General features: G+C 47.0%; 1 protein-coding gene across 1 annotated transcript in view; it reads left to right on the top strand.

Moving 5' to 3' along the window:
• LOC146201312 (ATPase WRNIP1-like) overlaps positions 1 to 4,120 on the top strand; it is a 144,275-nt gene extending 140,155 nt beyond the window's left edge. The window contains exon 8 of the mRNA XM_084595757.1: positions 3,766 to 4,120. Coding sequence (XP_084451883.1) covers positions 3,766 to 4,011 — 246 coding nt within the window. The 3' untranslated portion in view covers positions 4,012 to 4,120. The remainder of the gene's footprint in view (positions 1 to 3,765) is intronic.
• Positions 4,121 to 18,428: the final 14,308 nt, after the last annotated feature.

The raw sequence follows: 18,428 nt of genomic DNA, 5'->3' as shown, positions 1-18,428 counted from the left end.
GCATATTTTGAATTACTACTGAAAGTAATCAGAGATGCTGGTTTGCCGCGTCCGGTAGTTTGCGGCTCCTAAGGTCATGCTCTCGAGTTGGTCAAATAGACTAAACATCTGTGAACTTCCACCGCGGCACTCAACAAAACTGCGGATAACGTTCAGCGATCCGATAACTTCACCAAGAGCAGGTGCTCGGGGAGGCTCGTCAGTGTCGTCGTCGCTATCGTCGCTGTCATCGCGCATGTTCGTACCAGCAGTGATCTCACCCTCCAAGTCAGAGTAGCCAGTCTGCTCTTCGCTCTCAATGTTGATATACTCGGCGAAGCCGACTGCGTTGGACTCATCCTCTGCGCAGAGCGCATTGATGCGGTCGCAATACTCTGCTCCTTCTTCGTCAAGAGTAGTAGTACATGGGTGGTCTGCATCGGCATCAACAGTGCTTTCACTGGAAAAACCAGCGTGTTCAAAACACTGCCTGATCAGTGTGGGCTCCACTTGTTTCCAAGCGTACACCATGAGGCATATGGCTCCGAGGAGGTCGATGGAGTACTCCTTGCCATTGTCGTAGCAAAGGAGCATGCGCTTGAGCAGGTGGTACCGATAAATCTTCCTAGTGTGGTGAATGACGCCTTGGTCCATCGGCTGTGAGATAGAAGTGGTGTTCGGAGGTAAAAATACCATCCTGTTGGCCTGGAGATGTGGGATGTCGCCATGTGCCGGGCAGTTGTCGACGACAAATAGGACATTCCTGCCCGTGGCCGCGAACTTGCGGTCAAGTTGCCGCACATACTCTTCAAATATTGCACCTGTCATCCAGGCTTTCTTATTGTGCCTGTAGACGAGTTCATCCTTTGGCGGCAGCCGCGCATTTTTGAAGCAGGCTTGCTATTGTTGCTCAATATTGTGGACAACGTCGAGAGGGGCACGCCATGCCTTTTGACCAACTCGGTCTTCGAACAAGCGCTCTTGCCTGCTTTCTGGATCAAGCAGAACTTCTGCTGCAGTGTTAAAGTCTTGTACTTTGGCATTTCTGCACTGCTACGGTCACAAAGCTAGCACTTCTGCACAGTCCCGCCCAAAAAAACGGCACAGTAGCCGACCCCTAACCACAGCGCACAACACAAAGAAATGGCGCAGGCGAGACCGGCGCGGCGGTGGTGGTGGCGTACTTGCAGCGTCGGAGGCACGGGGGAAGAGTGGGCGAAGCACACCAAGGGATGGAGTGGGGGCGAGGTCACGTGATAAAAACCGGTATGCCCGCCGTGTTGCAGTGAAGCACGTCTTTTCCTCTGCAGGCGCGTGTTTCGGCGGTGCGCGAGGCGCACTGTGGACCGATTTTTGTGCAGAGAGTGCTCCGGCTGGGGCGCTTCGCCTATAAATCATCACCATTACTATGTGGCTTTACCTCGCGGCTCCGTAGGGCCGTCGTTTCGCCGGGTTTGCGGCGAAACATGGATCAGGCATTGCCGCATAGCAGTCCAAATTTTCAAATTAACCGGGCTGGCGCAGGCCGCCTGTTCGAATTATCCGGCCAAATTTACATTGGAAAATACGGGACTGCAGAAAACCTTCGAATTATCCGGGATTTCGAATTAACCGAGTTCGAATTATCGAGGCTGTACTGTAAATGCACTGAAAAAGAAAACTTCCCGATCACTAAATATACTTAAAAGTCCTGTCGCGTAAACACTGGAGTTCCGATAGATCATCTGTTCTTCAAATTTACCACTCTGTCGTGTGTCCTTCCTTGGACTATGGTTGCATTATATACGGGTCAGCAACAGTACAAAGCCTTTACGTTGAAACAAACGAGCCGTCACTTTCAGACAGAAGAACCGTGCTCACACTTTCTTACATACTGAAAATTCGTTCACTACCAACACACTATTGTTACACGATAACTACAAAATGCCCATCTAGGACACTGTTCAATAACAAGCCCCGAGGAGTCAAGCCGCTCCTGCTTCATTTCGAGGGTATGTGCACAGATTTGAACATACTAGATACACTACCTGATGTCGTGCATTGTCTGTACCCTCTGCCACCTTGGTACAAAATCCCAAATGTATTCGACTTCACACTTACAGAATTCAACAAAAACCAAACACCACATAAACACCTATTGCAGGAATTTTTAGCCCTCAACGAAAAGTACAAAAATTATGAAACATTCTATACTGACGGTTCTAAAGAGCATTTTATGTAGGCAGTACTCTAGTAGAAGATAAAAGAGAAAAAGTTGTAAGGTTGCCTCATTGTGCTTCCATCTTCACTGCGGAGTGTTACGCTGTCTCCTTAGCAGTCGAAACAGCATTAAACGAGAATGCAAAGAACAGCATCATTTGCATTGATTCCCTGACTATACTCACCGCCCTTCACCCTAGAAATGCCGCTAAACCATTAAATCATACACAACATAGCAGATGCCACTGCACAGGGACTGAACATAAAATGTTTTGTTGGGTCCCAAGCCACGTAGGAATCAAAGGGAATGAGAGAACAGATGCATGTGCAGCTCAGGCTCGAGAGGAACAAATAAAGTATGTTTACAATTTAAAGACTGCATGAAGTTAGCTCATTGTAAACAGAAACATAAATGGCAGTGCACTTGGAATAACGCAGTAAAATAAGAACTTCATTTGATAAAGCCTGCGTTGGGAGAATGGAAATCAAGTACCCACCAGGAACATTTTAAAGAAGTGGTTGTATGTCGCCTTCGTATAGACCACACTCATCTCGCACATAATTTCCTACTCGTAAAACAAGACAAACCCATATGCGAAGTATGCAGTGGTGACCTCGCTGTAAACCATGTCTTATACTTATAAAAACTTTTGAAGCACTAAGGAGAAAACATTTCACAAAGTTCTACAATGAACACACTCCTTTTCACCCGGCATTGGTTTTAGGTGAAAATGCCCTTTTCAACTTATCCTGCATTATTAGTTTTTTAAAAGAAGCTAATATCATACATACATATAGCCCAGAACAATTACAGTCCATAAATACACCAAGCTGGTTTTTAACCTTAACCTTGAACTTGGCGCATGATAGCCTCAGTTGCTTATGCGCCATTTAACACAACACAACATAACATAACATGAAGATGAGGATGAATAAGGCTTTAAATTGGCAGCGGCTCGCACCATCTGTTGAATCAGTGCCGTATGATCTAAGGAAGTTTCCAGTGAGTGTTGCATTGCAGGTAAGTAAAGCGGAAATGTTCTTTGCTACTGTCACTTAACTATTACTTTCATAATTAGTTTCTTTCTAATGATGCACCTAAAGATCTGACAATCGTAATGCAATGCATACATTAGGTCCACCTTTATTCGGAAAGAAGCAATGCGGTTCTGTGCCGGAGTGGTTGTGTGCTTGCCTCGCATTGCGAAGCAGCCGTGTTCGACACCGTGGGTTTCTGCAAAACTTTTATTGTTTCTTAACTTCTTATTTTCACATTACAGCCATAACACTGACACCGGCTTTCCTGCAACATGGTGCCTTTAATGCTATAGTGTTAATAGAAACGTGCGCCCATAATGTTGGTGTCTTGGCTCATTTGAAGTGGTGTATTGCACTTGTTATAACTTGGTACTTGCACTACATTGCTGGTGGCGGTACCACCAGATGGCATCATCACTACATCTTCTCGGAAGGAATTGTGGGGCATTGTTCATGAGGTTGGCTCTGCACTCGTTTTGTTGCATTTTTCTAATGCATGTAGCAGACTGTTAACTCAGTTATGCACCACTGGGCTGTATTCTGTCGCAGATCACGCTGTCCCACTGCGCCGTGTATTGTGCGAGAGCGTCCAAGTCACGGGAAACATACGAGGCCTTTGCACGCGCCGAAGAGGCCGTGCGGGGGCACGTGGGCCCACTTCCAGCAGTGCCCATGCATCTGCGCAACCACGCCAACGCTGCCCAGCGGGCTGAGGGGCGCGGGAAGCCCTTCCTGCCACAGCAGATAGCACAGCTCGACTTCTTTGAAAGAAGGCACATGGCAGGACCACTGTAGAGAGTCAAGTGCCCATTTGAAGGGATCGTCGGCGCACTTTGGGTGCCTCGTGGGCAACATACAAAATAAACTATTTTTATTGCTGTTCTTGAGGGCAGCCCGGCAACAATGAAGGCAAGTGACTTGTGCTGCGCACATGTGGCAGGCATGGCCACAATGACCTTTTTCCTTCAAAGTGCAGTTTCAGGCTTTTAAGTGTGGTGAGTCTGATGGCACACACTATGCTAGGGGTGTGTATTAGTCATTGACCTGCAACATGTGACATTGCTTGATACCGAAGATTCACAGCGCGCAAGATGAAATGAGAGAAAAATCGATTCACCCAGTTACGTCAATGGCCGTTTTCAGCTTATGGTTGAGGTCAAAGGTTCAACGAAAAGCCAAGTTAACGTCAAGTCAAGCAATCACCAGTGATTGGTCAATCATAAGCCTTAGTTTGCTTAATCAGCTACACAGACCTTGACTTGAATTACTTGCTTTAGGCCATAGCTTAACCAATCGGAGTGGCAGCACACAATGTTTTATGGTATTCTTTAATTTTATGCTCATGGTATTCTCGCCCTTCTGTATGGAAGGAGCTGCCCGCTCCATCTCTATCATGCCATTTGGTCTCGTGCGTCACATAACTCTCCAGCCAATCCGCGTGCCCGTCCTTGCCACCTGCCAGGTCAGTGCCTCCTTTAGACAGTACCTGCAGCGTGAGGATTTGCGTGACTGCCTCATCCTCTTCCCTTCTCCTTTTTCAACAAAGCAAAAGAATAAGGCGTAATGGTGGCGCCTCTTGTGTACAGGATGCCAAACTACCTGCTAAAGTAGAGATGTGTGCACTTCCCAAGGACGGCACTATTTTAACACTTATAAAATACTGTCTGCATTATTATTACTTATAAATAGGAATGCTAAAACAACAAAACTTATGCGAGGGTCGGCATAAAACTAGCGTCACCACACAGTTCCTCAGTGGAACAGACGGGACACCTCAATATTGTGTGAATAATGGTTGCGACGGTGCAGGCGCTGTACTACAGAAGGCATTGGCAGGTATGTGCTCATTTCCTGAGACTGCAAGCTTCAAATGAAGGTGCTAGGGTCCTGGTAGTAATTGGTGCGGCAACCACTTAATGTGGGTTGCTATTGTTACCATCATCATCAGCTGGACTATACCTGCTGCAAGGCGAAGGCCTAACTTAGATAAGATACAGTTGAAAAGCTGCTCGGTGTGGAGTGGGCCCAAGGATCGTCTATATGACGTCAGCAAATCCCAAAACGATCGCACCACCCATCCGCCCTGTGACGCAGCGCAATGCCATGCTTGTAATAACTTCGCATGTTTTCTGCGCAGACCGCTTATCTCAGGCGTTCTTAAATACGGCTGCAACGAGTTCTCTGCTGCTAGTCTCGTTTACATGGTGTCCTACTCCCCCCCCCCGCTGCAGTGGCAGAAATAAATTTTAAATGCTACTAACCCTGTTCTTTCAGCATCACAAGGGTAAATAAAACTCCGTTAGCGTTTTTAAACACACTTTTGCTTGCATGAAGTGCCACTGCGTTTGCAGGCAACAGACGACACGCTTGAACCGCGCCTGCAACCTCCTTGCTTAAAGGAAAGCTGAAATGCTTTTGACAATTTCCCAATATACGCACATTAGAATACTATATCAAAGTTGTAGATTAAGCTCATGAAATGGTTTCGCGCTGTCATATAAAGTTATGACGTAGTCAACTATTAAATTTGCGACAATTCTCAGAGCATTGCAGCAGTGTGGTGAAACTAGACAGTGACGTCATTATGGGTGACATTTGGAGTTTCAACATCTTTCTTCCAATTCTTTCTGCGAGTCACCCGATGCCGCCAAACGACGCCTAGCGACCTTTACATTCGTTGGCATTGGTCTTCTTCCTCAGAGCAAACATTTTAGGCGTTGGAAATGCATCTCTAGGGATGACGTCATCACTGGTGTCCCCACTTGTCACCGTGTACTGCGGAGAAGCCTGAAGGCCGAAATATTTTTATTTAGCGATTAAGTTGTGAATTTAAATGCTAGCGCAAAAAAAGCTTGGCATGAATCCGCCTTTTGCAGGAGGATGTGGTGCCATCGTGCGGGAGCGGCGAAAAACACATTGGACGGCAGTAAAAACAAAATTTCTGGTCATTCATTCACCGCCTGGCGGCATGGACGTCAACCTTCACTTCGGTGGTTAAAGCATAGAACAAACCCCAGAAGGTCATCTCCAGATACTTGGCGTTCCCATCAATCAACATGGTACTGCTAAGGATTGGATCCAGCAGCTGCAATCTCAATGGAAGCTAACGCTCCACTTAATCAAACAGCTCAGTAGCAAGAGTGGGGGCACAGGGACGGAGGTAGCGTGTCGCCTCACCGTCGCTATTCTGCTCGCTAAGCTCCGCTACGGTGCCCCTTACTTTGACTTGACCGCAGCCAATTACAAGACACTTGGCTTACTTTATAACTCTGCCTTGAGGGTTATAACTGGTCTACCCGTACACACGCGCATTACGGAGCTTCACAGATTCGCTCAACTCCCACCAGTGGATGCTTATTGCTACGCATCGAGCCAATCATAAAACTTGCGACACACACCCAACGGGCACCGCCTCCTTACTTGAATCTGACGAAGAAAACCTTCACTTGCCCATATTGAACAACCTTACAGCACCATGGACAGAAACATTGGTAACGGATTCAAAACCCCTTCCAACCAACACCAAGGGGCCAAGAAGAGATCACCGACAACGCCACATAATTGATACACAAGACCAGCACAGAGGTCTCCGCATTTACACCGACGTCACCCTATATCATGACGATGACACCAGCATCACGTTTGCAACCACCGCCTACTACCAGGAGGGTTCACAGCTGCACGCTACTAGCCACAGTGGTCGCAGGTACTGGTTCGCAACTGAACTGCGTAATGGCCACACCAACACAGGTAGGAAGTGAAAGCTCCCCCCTTTTTTTCTTGCCTTCGGGGCGGAAAGTAGTGACAGTGATTGCAGTATCATGTTCACGCGTATGGGGGAATGTTTCAGCGTTTTCACAGTCCACTCGTAACACATGCGTATACTGTATACTGTAAGAGTGAGCGCGGGCTATGTTCAACGTGACAGATTGAGATGCTCTTAGCGTGCAGATTCACGACAGACTTACATTTATTGTAAGAAAAAAAATTCTAAAGGAGAGCGCGGAGGCAGAGAGAGATGGAAAGGGATCTCAAAGGGCAAAGCAGCCAGGGGTTGATGCTGCAGAGCTAAGTGGAATCGTCTCCAGCTGCAATGAGGATTTGTTCGGTGCGTGCTTTATGTGCGATGGGGTTTGATGGCGATGTATTTTGTCGTTTTTCTTCATGTGCGAGCGGGCCAGGTAGCGCAGTTATCACAGACGGCTCTAAGCGCTAGACTAATATTTAGCATGTATTATCGTGACTGCCGCCTGACTAATAAATAAAAGAAAATACGGCGTTTGTTGTGATGCACCGCCGTTCGCGAGCCTCGTGACCTGCTCAACCCCCCAGCTCGCGAGCGGCGGTGCATCACAAACGCCATAACGTTTTTTTTTATTGCGAAAGCAATATTACGCCCATGAACCGGCTTTCGCGTAATCCCGGACCGTGCCACGTTTGACCTCTAAGCGTGAACCAGCTGCGAGAGATGGGCTACCATGTCTTGGAAAGCAAAACAGCGCACTTCAAAACACAGACGCAGAAAGGGAACAACAACACAGCGCTGTGTTGCTGTTCCCTTTCTGCGTCTGTGTTTTGAAGTGCGCTGTTTTGCTTTCCAAGATGATATACCAACTAGCCCGTTTCTTCACCCTTGCAAGCTACCATGTCTAGTGGGGCGCCACGCCGGCTGGCAGTTCTCCCGCTAGAGGCGCTGCGCTTCCACTCTAGTTAAAGAGGAGCCTTAACTCTAGTCACGGCCGTTCTCGAGGGAGAGTGCGCGCTTTCTTACGGCACGGCCGTCTCAGTCGCAGCGGGAACAATGGGAACTTTTCTCCTTGAGTTACGCTCTCCGCCGCCGCAAGGGGCGCGACCTGCTCACGGTTCGCTCCGCATTTGCTTCAGTTATAGTGCTCTAGAATATTGGGCAGTGTGTCGACCGCGCCGCGAAATGCATGGGAGCGAGGGGCCGCTTTTGCGATGACGGAGGCGCCGCAGCGCAGAGGGCGCCACCAGCAACTGGTGTGTCAGCCGTCTGGGCGCCCGCGTATGCGCGCTGTGCGGCGGGGCGGATACCGCGCGGACTGTACGTTCTTGTTTGCTTGTGCGTCGTCTCGAGCTGTTCGCGACAAGATTTTACTAATATGCCGGTTAACGGTGCTCAGTACTGTTAGCAATCACCTAATTTATTTTCCATTTTGGCCGTCGGCAATGACAGGAGTTGGCTCCGAAGAAAACAGCTTGGAGAGGGCCGGCGTACGACTCGCACAGCACGCTTCACTCGCAGTACAGCTTGCTTTAGCATTCATAAAGCACCTAATTCACGTCCAGAAATGTAGTCGTTTTGAAAAGAGGGCAGTGTGAAGGCAGGATGTATGAAGAAGTGAAACATACAACACGTGCGTTCGAGCACTGACTAAAACTGGTCACAGTAGCCCCATTATCAAAACAGTCCAAAATGGTATATTCCGTTGTTTCCCACGCCAACTATGCCGACTACAGTACGTCACTGAAGCCACAAGAGAAGTCGGCATTCAGTTGGAATGAAATAAATGTGGACTACCCCGCATGGAGGTAGAGATGACCTAATTCTTCAAGAAAATGTTTCCATTCTAGGGTGCGCAAGCCACCGGTAATCTGCAAGTCATTGCCTCCAGAAGATAGCTCTAGTCCTGTTTTATGTACATACAAAATAAAAAAAAAAATGAATAGCTTTGAAAAAGAAATAACGACGGAAAATAGAGGACGCAGAGGCTATAGGGTACGCTTATTCGCTTCCGCTAGATCATCCTTCTGCGAAAGAGAGGTTGTGAGGCCGCATGGTTTCTCACCACGAACAAAAATAGCGCTATAGGTTCGAAGCTAGGTCGCAATTTACTCAAAAATTTGGCTCGGATGCACGGTCCTTTTCGATTACTTTGCACTTCAGATTGTGCAAACTTCCTGTAAAATGTGAAGGTTCAAAAAGTTTACCTACTTAATTGGAGCACCAAAAAAGCTCCCACGTGAAGCAATGAAATTTAATGTGTTTTTGCGGCTTCGCGCTTTGCGAAGTAAGCGAATCACGACAAGAGTTCCCAAAGGGAAAATAATTAAAATCCCTTGGAAGTATTTTACGTGTAATATCAACCTTGTTAACAATTATAGTCTGGTTAGTATTGCAAAGAGCACCCGCGGCAAGTAGCCCGATTATATATAGTCCGGTAAGCAGTAGTTGCAAGTATATCCAGTCGATTACTCATATTTCATACCACACACTCAAAGAATAAACACGCATTATGTCCGCATTTGATTTCGGCATTATATTAATTGCTTGCGTATTAGGTGCTCGTGATCTTTTTTCGCATTTTTCCGCTTTCTCTCGGTGCGCGCCAAGAACTGCATCATACCTGCCAATTGGACGTGCAATTATCAGTGCTTTTATTTTTTGTTTGTTTGCTCTTTACCATTTGATGCCAGTAAAGCGTCCGCACTCAAGTGCCCACTATGAACGTATTACTTATGTGACGGGTTTAATTTTTCATATTTTATTTGAAGTAATGCCCTAGCTGTACTTGACTTTTTTTTTTTTGTTCACCCTTTGGTTAGTGGCACGTCGCAAACAAATGTCCGTGATATACGTAATTGTTAATCATGAACAAAGAATAAATGCTTGAGTCGCGTATACCTTGTTTATTTTTATTTTTTTGCCGGTAAATACCACAGTGCTTTAAATTAGTACGGTAGTGAATAAATGTGTTTTGCTCGCACACTGTATTTGTAATTTCTATACGCGGTGATTAGGGCACATAAAGAACACCGATTAAAGAGATATATTACAGATTACTGACGATTTAGGATAAACGTTGTTATGTATTAATAAGCGCAAGCTGTAAAATGTAAGCAGGTGTTCGTAAATAAGGTTTGTAAAAAATAGGTGCTCCTAAAGAGGCCTTATGAAGCACAAGCTTTGATTCGCATATGTACACTGTTTTTCTCCGCGTGTTAATAGCGCTCCTGGGCAGTAGCCTTTATTGCCTTACGGGAAAAACGAATGCAAAAAACCACGCTTCGTTGCAAACATTAAGTACAAATTGCTCATCTGGACGATTTGTAACTGTCCGCAGGAAGAAATGTTGAGAGTTTCAGATAGCGATTCAAACATCGCGCGCTGCTGCGAAGGACAACCCAAGCGTGCACGATGTCTCCAGATAGACGTAAAAGAATGGCAGGGATCAGTTTAAGGACCTGGAATAAGTCGCCTCTTTATTAATTATCACACTAATTGCGTAGCGTCTGAAAATCGGTCCAAAGAGAACCGCACCCCTCCGCTATCCCGCGGCCGCTACGCGCCGAGCGGCGAACGTGGCACCCCTGTTGCACGTCGCGCCCTCTCGCGGGAGTCGGTTCTTGTCATCGCAAAAGCGGCCCGCTCTCCGGCGCCGGTCGTCACACTGCCCAATATTCTAGAGCACTATACTTCAGTGGCGGAGAGTGGCTTTTGCATGATTTCGCGCTGTCGCTAGCTTGTTTCGATGCGAGTGCAGCTGCGAATGAAAGAACACGGAAGGTAGATACTGCAGTGGCATGTCCTCAGCGTACTACCCACGTGAACAGAGTCTTTATATAAAAACACTGTCGCTCAGCAAACGTTCGACAAGCATATGATATGCATTGCTGCATGGCAGCTACTTTTGTCCATTTTAATCCGAATTGTTCCCAAGCCTGCACAAGAATAGCAAAAAAAAAAAAAAAATCTGAATGAGCAGTGATCACATCGAAGCTTCTTCAAGGCAACTCGTCTTCAAGGCATTGCAGCAACTCGTCTGCAACAGCAAAAACCATCTTTCAGCGCTAGATGCGAAACCATCTATATATAGCACCGAAGATGAAAATAATTTCATAAAAATGTAATGTGCATGATATAAAGTATTAGCATAACAGTCAGAGTAGAGACTGTAAGGTTGAGTTTTCAATGTTATTATAATTTATATATTAGCAAATGTGTTGTATTTAAACAATTTATTTTGCAAAGAAATGCTGTTTTAATGAAATTTTACATGATATTGATACGTGGCGAGGTTATATTAGGACTCACGACTTTTATATTACGTTATAAAATATAAACGACGTTATATTAGGACTCGACTTTTTAACTGCACATTCCGCGCTCATTGACTGTTCTTCTGGACTGCTTCATCTGGACCTGCCATTCTGTCCTGACAAACAGGCCTCTGACACTTGAACGCTCCGTCTCCGCTCCTCGACATTTACTCGTCTGCCACCAGAAGCTGCAGTGTATGCGCTCATGCCACCTTTCCCCTCCGTTCCTGATGGCAACTACGTTGTTTGCCCCATAACCGACGTGACACTGCAGCGTAGAATCGCTCTCCCTCATAACATCGTGCACGTAGAAAATAACAACGCTTATATTCCAGTCTTGAACTTCGGCCTTTTTGTGCACGATCTTCCTGGGGGCATTACTCTCGCCGAACTGACCCCACTGTCTGACGTCACAGTTGCCGCTCTTATGCCTGACCCTACTGCTAAAGTGTCGACACAACCTGCACCGTCCCCATCTCCGGAGGCTCGCATATCAGGAATGGTTGCACCTAATTTGCTCCCTGACCGTGCTACAGCACTTACGAGTCTTCTGAATTCTTACAGCGATATTTTCGATTTTGGTGACCGCCCCTTAGGACAAACGTCCCTCGTTACACATCGTATCGACACCGGAGACACCCGCCCAATTCACAGAAGACCTTATTGAGTCGCTATTTCAGAACGACGCGTCATACAAGATGAAGTGGACAAGATGTTAGCAAAAAACATAGAGCCTTCGAGCAGTCCCTGGGAGTTGCCTGTCGTGCTTGTTAAAAAGAAGGACAATACCTGGAGATTCTGCGTTGATTACCCCGCACCTCCACCAAGATGATACGTGGCGAGGTTAGTGCACGAAGGTTAGTCCAGGTTGATGCAGCACACAAAGCACAGAATCACAACAGCGTTAACCTCCTTCTAGCACTAAACGTTGCTACCACTTTGTCGTCGTCTGTGTCACTGTTTCTGATCGTTGTCTCCTTTAGCGTCCAGCGATGCAGGGAATATCTGTCACAATATTATGATATATGACAACAATAAAGAAATGGGTTGATATTCATGACACCACTTGTGCTGGAAGCGGTAAAAAGAGGCTAATAAATGGCGCAGCTGGTGATACACCCCGCCGGGGTGGCGCAGTGGTTACGACGCTCGACTACTGTTCCCAAGGACGCGGGATCGAATCCCGGCCTCGGCGGCAGCTTTTCGGTGGAGGCGAAAAGCAAGGCGTCCGTGTGCTGTGCGATGTCAGCGCACGTTAAAGAACCCCAGGTGGTCGAAATTTCCGGAGTCCTCCACTACGGCGTCTCTCATAGCCTGAGTTGCTTTGGGACGTTAAACCCCACAAACCAACCAACCAACCATCGATTGCAGTGGCTGACAAACGAGTTTACTTGCTATATCGAAAGCATCCAAAAATCTTCTAAAGGGTTAAAGAAGGAAACTTTCACTGAAGAAACATTTCAAGAAATGCTGTTCATCACGAGTCTACTGTACAAGTGGTAGAATACCTCCTTGGGAAAGATGTCGGCTCCGTCTTCACAAGGAAACTCAGTAGTGACCCCATTGAGGCTCTCTTAGTGAAAGTAAGGCTAATGTGCGGAGAGAACGACATGCTAGATGCGAGGGCCTTAAAGGGGTCGTGAAACGTTTTCCGGAAATTTTGCACGGCTTGCCTAAATAGAATCCTTATCCTGCATCATATAATATATATCGATTCGTTTCATCGCCCGCGTTGATTTAATAGCGACAAAAACAGAATTTCGGTTCCCTAGTGCGCGTCCTCCTCAACTCAACAGATACGTCATAGCGCTAAGCCAATGAGAAGCTCCCGTTGCCGGAGCCTGTTGAGCCAAGGTTGACCGAGCTCGGTGTATTTTAGAGGTTCTAATTGTGCCCTGCTCTACACTCACACAGGGTTTTTTAATATGGCCGACGTCCCAGGTTCCAGCGTCGCTGCTATGGCTTTAGGCACCGTGCAGGAGTAACTCGCGGTGCGACGCGCGCGCCCCTCGCGGCGGGAAGAACAGTTTGGTAGGGAGATGAGCGCCCGGCCGCGCAGTGGAGACGCGGCGGATCTGCTGTGCGTGGGGCGCATTCGCCGTACGTTCTTTCGATTCGCGGCATTCTATGGTCACAAATGAATTGCTAGGTTGCAGACCTTGGATTGCTGCTGTTGCACACATTTTCACTGGCCTGATAAAATATTTTTCGCGTCACCGAATAAGCTTTACGAAGCGACGCTAAGGCGAATCGCTGCCTTCCAACGAGCAGTGAGCTGGCAATCATGCCCGGGTATTGCCGCGTCCAGATTTACGGCGAAGCATTTTTCCCGAAAGAGGACAGACTATACCTTCACCTGCATTAGCATCATTTCTCAACCCGCAAAAAAAAATATATATATATATATATATATATATATATATATATATTTAAAGAAATTGGGCAGCTCATAGGCATCAGCGCTACTGGGACCGCCGTGCGCGCCTGTGGGCGGCGCTCGTGGATGCAGTTGTTCATTGCATAATTTTTATTTATGCTGTCCTGTGGTCTATATTTCCCTGTCTACGACAGCTTGCATAGGCACCAGTACAATGCAAAGAGTAATCAACAGGAATGGAGTATTTAAATGGCGCATTTACTGTCTTGCGCATTAGTTTCGCGAATTTGCCTTGGCAACTTTTTTTTTGCTTGCTTGCTTGCTTTCATTATTTTTTTCCTCCCCTCAGCTCGTTCCTTTTCTTTCCACACCCTTTCCTTCCACGCTTATGCCGCTACTTTCCTTCTCCTCTTGGGCGGCTTCCCTTGTCCATCCCCCAGCCTGATATTTTTTTTTCCTCGCCATCCTTCGCTGTCCACTTCGCCCTCCTCTGTAGATATGATTCAGGAGGTGCCATTCCATACGCTTTATTCATTTAGTTGTGTTAATGACATTTCGATGTCTACTGAGTTGTTGAACCTCGAATGATAAGCTGTTTCTCATGCGATACTGCTCAATCGAGACTATAATAAAAAATAAGTAAAAAAAAATGTTTTTTTTTACTTATTCGTGGACACTCTGAACAGATCTTGCATTCATTACATGCCATCCTGCTCCAAACAAGTTGTCGAGCGGCTGGCTGCCACCTGTTACCTTCCCCTGTCAAAACTTCATTTTGTGGCAGAGGACTTGAAAGTACCGTTAAAGAGGCATTAAGGATCGTTAAAAAAAAAAAAACGAAAGAAAACTAGCATTCAAGTCGGGATGAGGCAGGACGTTCTTTCAACGAAAAAGAAAATTAAGCATGGCACAATTCTGACATGTGGCAGAGAGGAAGACATGAATGTGCATTAGAAACTAGATCGTTTGTGCAGTGCTGTAAGGCAGTTTCCATTCTCATAGCTGTGTCGCTGTATCAACGACCGCGTGCCATCTGCCATCCTTTCCTTTATCGTCGAGAAAAGTGGCAACCGCCTCACCAGAAAACAGCTTAAGCTCTTCAAAATCCGTCTGCGTGATATCAGTGCCTGCGGCATCTTAAGGCCCCGGTAATCGCGTTCTCGAGTTTTCAGGCTTGTCCCTTTTTTTTAAGCTTTTTTCTCTTCTTCGACTACAGCTTCATTCATTCCTATTCTTCTCCCATACTCGTTCCACCCTTCTCGGCCGCTCGATTCCCCGCAGCTTTCTTTTTTTTTTTTTTCTTCTCTCACCCACCCCAGCTTGAGGCCTTCGAGCTGGCCTTTGTGAAGCTGTACCACACTTGGGAGGAGGGGCGTTCGCCACAAATGTTTTTTGTCTTTTTCTTACATTTTTACCATGTTTTTTACGCCCCCACCCTCCCACCGCCTTCGTTTTTTGCTCGGCCTTTCCCAACTGCGCGCGCTTCTTCTGTCGTCTTCCGTTTCGCGTGTTTCCAGCCTAGAAATAAACGCCCAGCGGGCGGCCAGGGCTCGTCTCTGTCTCTGCGTCTTGTGTCGTGTGGCTCTCGCATCGTTTGTGCTTCGCTACGTCGCTCGAGCTGGCTGAAACTGCTACCATTTCGTTGTGCAGGCCGCCTTTTCAAGCGCGCGCCCTGCCTAGGCGGCCGCGCGTCTCCCTATCAAACTGTTCCGGCGCTCACTCGTGGCGCTGCCTGTTCGCCGCGAGTGCTGCCCCCTGGGTTTCTGCACGGTGCCTATATAGTCGCTACTGTTAAAACATGGTTACATCGTGGGCTTTGAGCCTTACGCCGACGCAACTTTTCGGGTGCCAGATCGGCGAAGATGGAGCCTGCGATCGGTACAATAACACTTGTGTCGAGAGGCCGCGGTAACCGCGGCACAACTCCGACTTGCAGAAGCCCCGACCGCCAGCCTCCCGATCCCAGCCGTTTCGGAACTACGCATTGGTCTAGAGCACTATAGCATTGGTATGTATGTCCGAGTCTTGCAGCCTATCCTACGTTCGACCGTTACGAGAGTGCGCAATCGCTAACCGAAGCTTTCGAACAGGTGCAGCTGCGGGCGGTGCGTGCCGATGCCGACTGCTCTTGAGAGCATCTGGCGATATCCCGGCGGCGACTACGTAGTTGAAGCAGCCGTCTGGGTGTTTCCTGTTTCCCGCTTTCCGTGTAGTGCCATAGTTCAGGTCATCGAGCCGAAATAAAGGAAGCGAAGCTCGACACGCTATTCTCAACGATGCAGCGCGGAGGCGAGCAATATATGTATACGAATTTGACTGAAGATAAAGCGCACGGGAAGACGCACACAAAAGAAGAAGACCGCGCGTCACGTGACAGCAACGAGAGACTGTCCGGGCGCCCGGGATAGCCCGGGTACAGATTGTTAAAGAAATGCGTTTGTGTGAGCGAATAACTGATATACAATTTTTTATTTGCTAACTTTAACAGAAACCTATTATCTTAAGGGAAATAATGATTAATATCTGCGTTTCCAAACGGCTAAACATGACGTAGGCGAGTACTTCTAATTCCGGCCTACAGGGTCGCTTCAGGAACGCAAAAATGCTGTGATTTCAGAATGGTATTAATAAATGCAGAAGCAATATTTCGACGAGATATTTTGGAATCGGCATGCCTAATGTTTACCGAAGCAAGGAAAATTGCAACTGGGCAGCTACATTTTCGTTTCACGACCCCTTTAACTGCGGCACTTGACCACATTGTAAAGACGGACGTTTCATCTTGGAGCAAAATCAAGGCAGTTTTCGTCGATGCCGAAGAAATCATTTCTGCTCGGTACAACCAATAACCGAGAAAATGAAGGAATTCTGGTGGCATCTGCTGTCACCCCATTACTGTCACATATTCCGGCTTAGCTTACGTTGATGGATACATTGATAAATTAATCAGTGACCTCGGGTGTGACGCTGCGCTATATTTCTTGAAACTATATAGCGAAAGAAGCAGCCCCATGTACCGTCTGTTGCAGAAGTTTGCGGCCCAACGCGCCGGGCAGAGGAGCAGTATCGCTCCCGAGAGGCGGCGCTGCGCCCGCCGGCGCTGCCTGGTGACGTAGCTATAAAGAGTGAGGAGGCTTGTTCTGTTCTCCGCATCCCGCGGTAGATATCGCACATATTTGCTCTCAGCCGCGGGATGAGGGGAAGAGAACAAGTCTCCTCACTCTTTATAGCTGCGTCACCAGGCAGCGCCGGCGGGCGCAGCGCCGCCTCTCGGGAGCGATACCGCTCCTCTGCCCGGCGCGTTGGGCCGCAAACTTCTGCAACAGACGGTACATTCTTCTACGAGGACAAGAATTCTAGTGGACTGCATTATCCGAAACCAGATTTTATTGCCCTATTGGACAATGTTCTCTTTAAAAAAAAGAAAAAAATTCGTGCATCTACCGCGCAGAAACCTCTCGAAGTGCTTCAAACCCTGATTCAAGCAGCGCAATTGAGAATTAGCCATTGCTGAGTACCCTGAAGGAATTAACAACAGCCTATAAGGTCCACTTCTTTGATATCTAAAAAATTTATTAGAATCCTTGTCAGTTATGCCAAGAAAGTGACAGACAGGAATTACAGGCCAGCTCCCTATATGAACGAACCGGCCAGAAAGATTGAGACTGAACTTTCTAGCCGCAGGTCACGTTTTGATGAATTGGTAAATACTAGTATAATGTATAACTTTGAAGGACAATTTTTTATTGTTAGCCGCTCTTTTTAATTAGGCATAACTGTTCATTCCCATTTCCTTGATTAAAAGTTGTTTATTTAAAACGACTATGTCTGTATTATACACGTACGTGCGTCAGTCGGGATACTACATATACATATTCCGCTTTCAACTGACTGATTTGTTTTGAACGAAGCTAGAACAGCTCACTCTACTCGACAACTGCAATTTTAACTATATGCGTAAATTTTATTCCTTATGAATCTGAGACGCGCCATGAATTTTCGCCGGTGCCTCTTTTGCTCTAAACGAAAACAGAAGCTGTTAACAGAATCTCTAGCCAACAGCTTGACATGCACTCACGTCAGGTCGCGCTACACCTGCTTACAGCTTTCGAAGGAACACTGCATAGCCTCATAAATTTATTTCTGTACAAAAGTTCTTCATTCGACCGTGCTCGGCCGCACTGACGAAGGCGCGCGCACGTGAGCGGTGTTTATATTTTATTCCTCGTACACGATAAATCTTAGACGCTGATTACGGCGTCTTTGTATAAACCATAAGGGGTGGAATATGTCGGGACCTGCCGGTTGCAATTACTGAGGCGGGCGGAGCGAATTAAGGGCGAGCGTGCGTTTCCCTTGAGCGTGAACCAACGTTACTAGAACAAACTCAGTTTCACACAGCTGATGGGTTTCACACATACCGGATGGATGGATGGATGGAATATAGGAGCGTCCCCTTTGAAACGGGGTGGTAGCAGTAGCTATCATGCTCATTTTTTCTCCCTATATCTTAATTATTGATTTAGAATGGTTAACTAAACCATAATTCTACTTAATAAATTTTGTTCCTACATTACTAACATTATGTCACTTCTCTACTTTTAGGCCACCAATCTTCCAGCCGTTTTTTGCTAGTTTCCACCGCCGGTTTATTCACCCGACCACTGTTATCTCTACACCCCAGAGCTTCAGGAACAGTGATTGCGCCTGCGCCAACTTCCGGATGGATACCATTACATTCGAGTATAATATGGGCAATTGTTTCACTGGAGTT

The sequence above is a fragment of the Amblyomma maculatum genome, chromosome 2, assembly GCF_055883805.1.
Source record: "Amblyomma maculatum isolate TAMU_Amacu chromosome 2, ASM5588380v1, whole genome shotgun sequence".
NCBI classification, from domain to species: domain Eukaryota; kingdom Metazoa; phylum Arthropoda; class Arachnida; order Ixodida; family Ixodidae; genus Amblyomma; species Amblyomma maculatum.
Note: the sequence above shows the minus strand (reverse complement) of the source record. Positions and strands in the feature narration are given on the sequence as shown.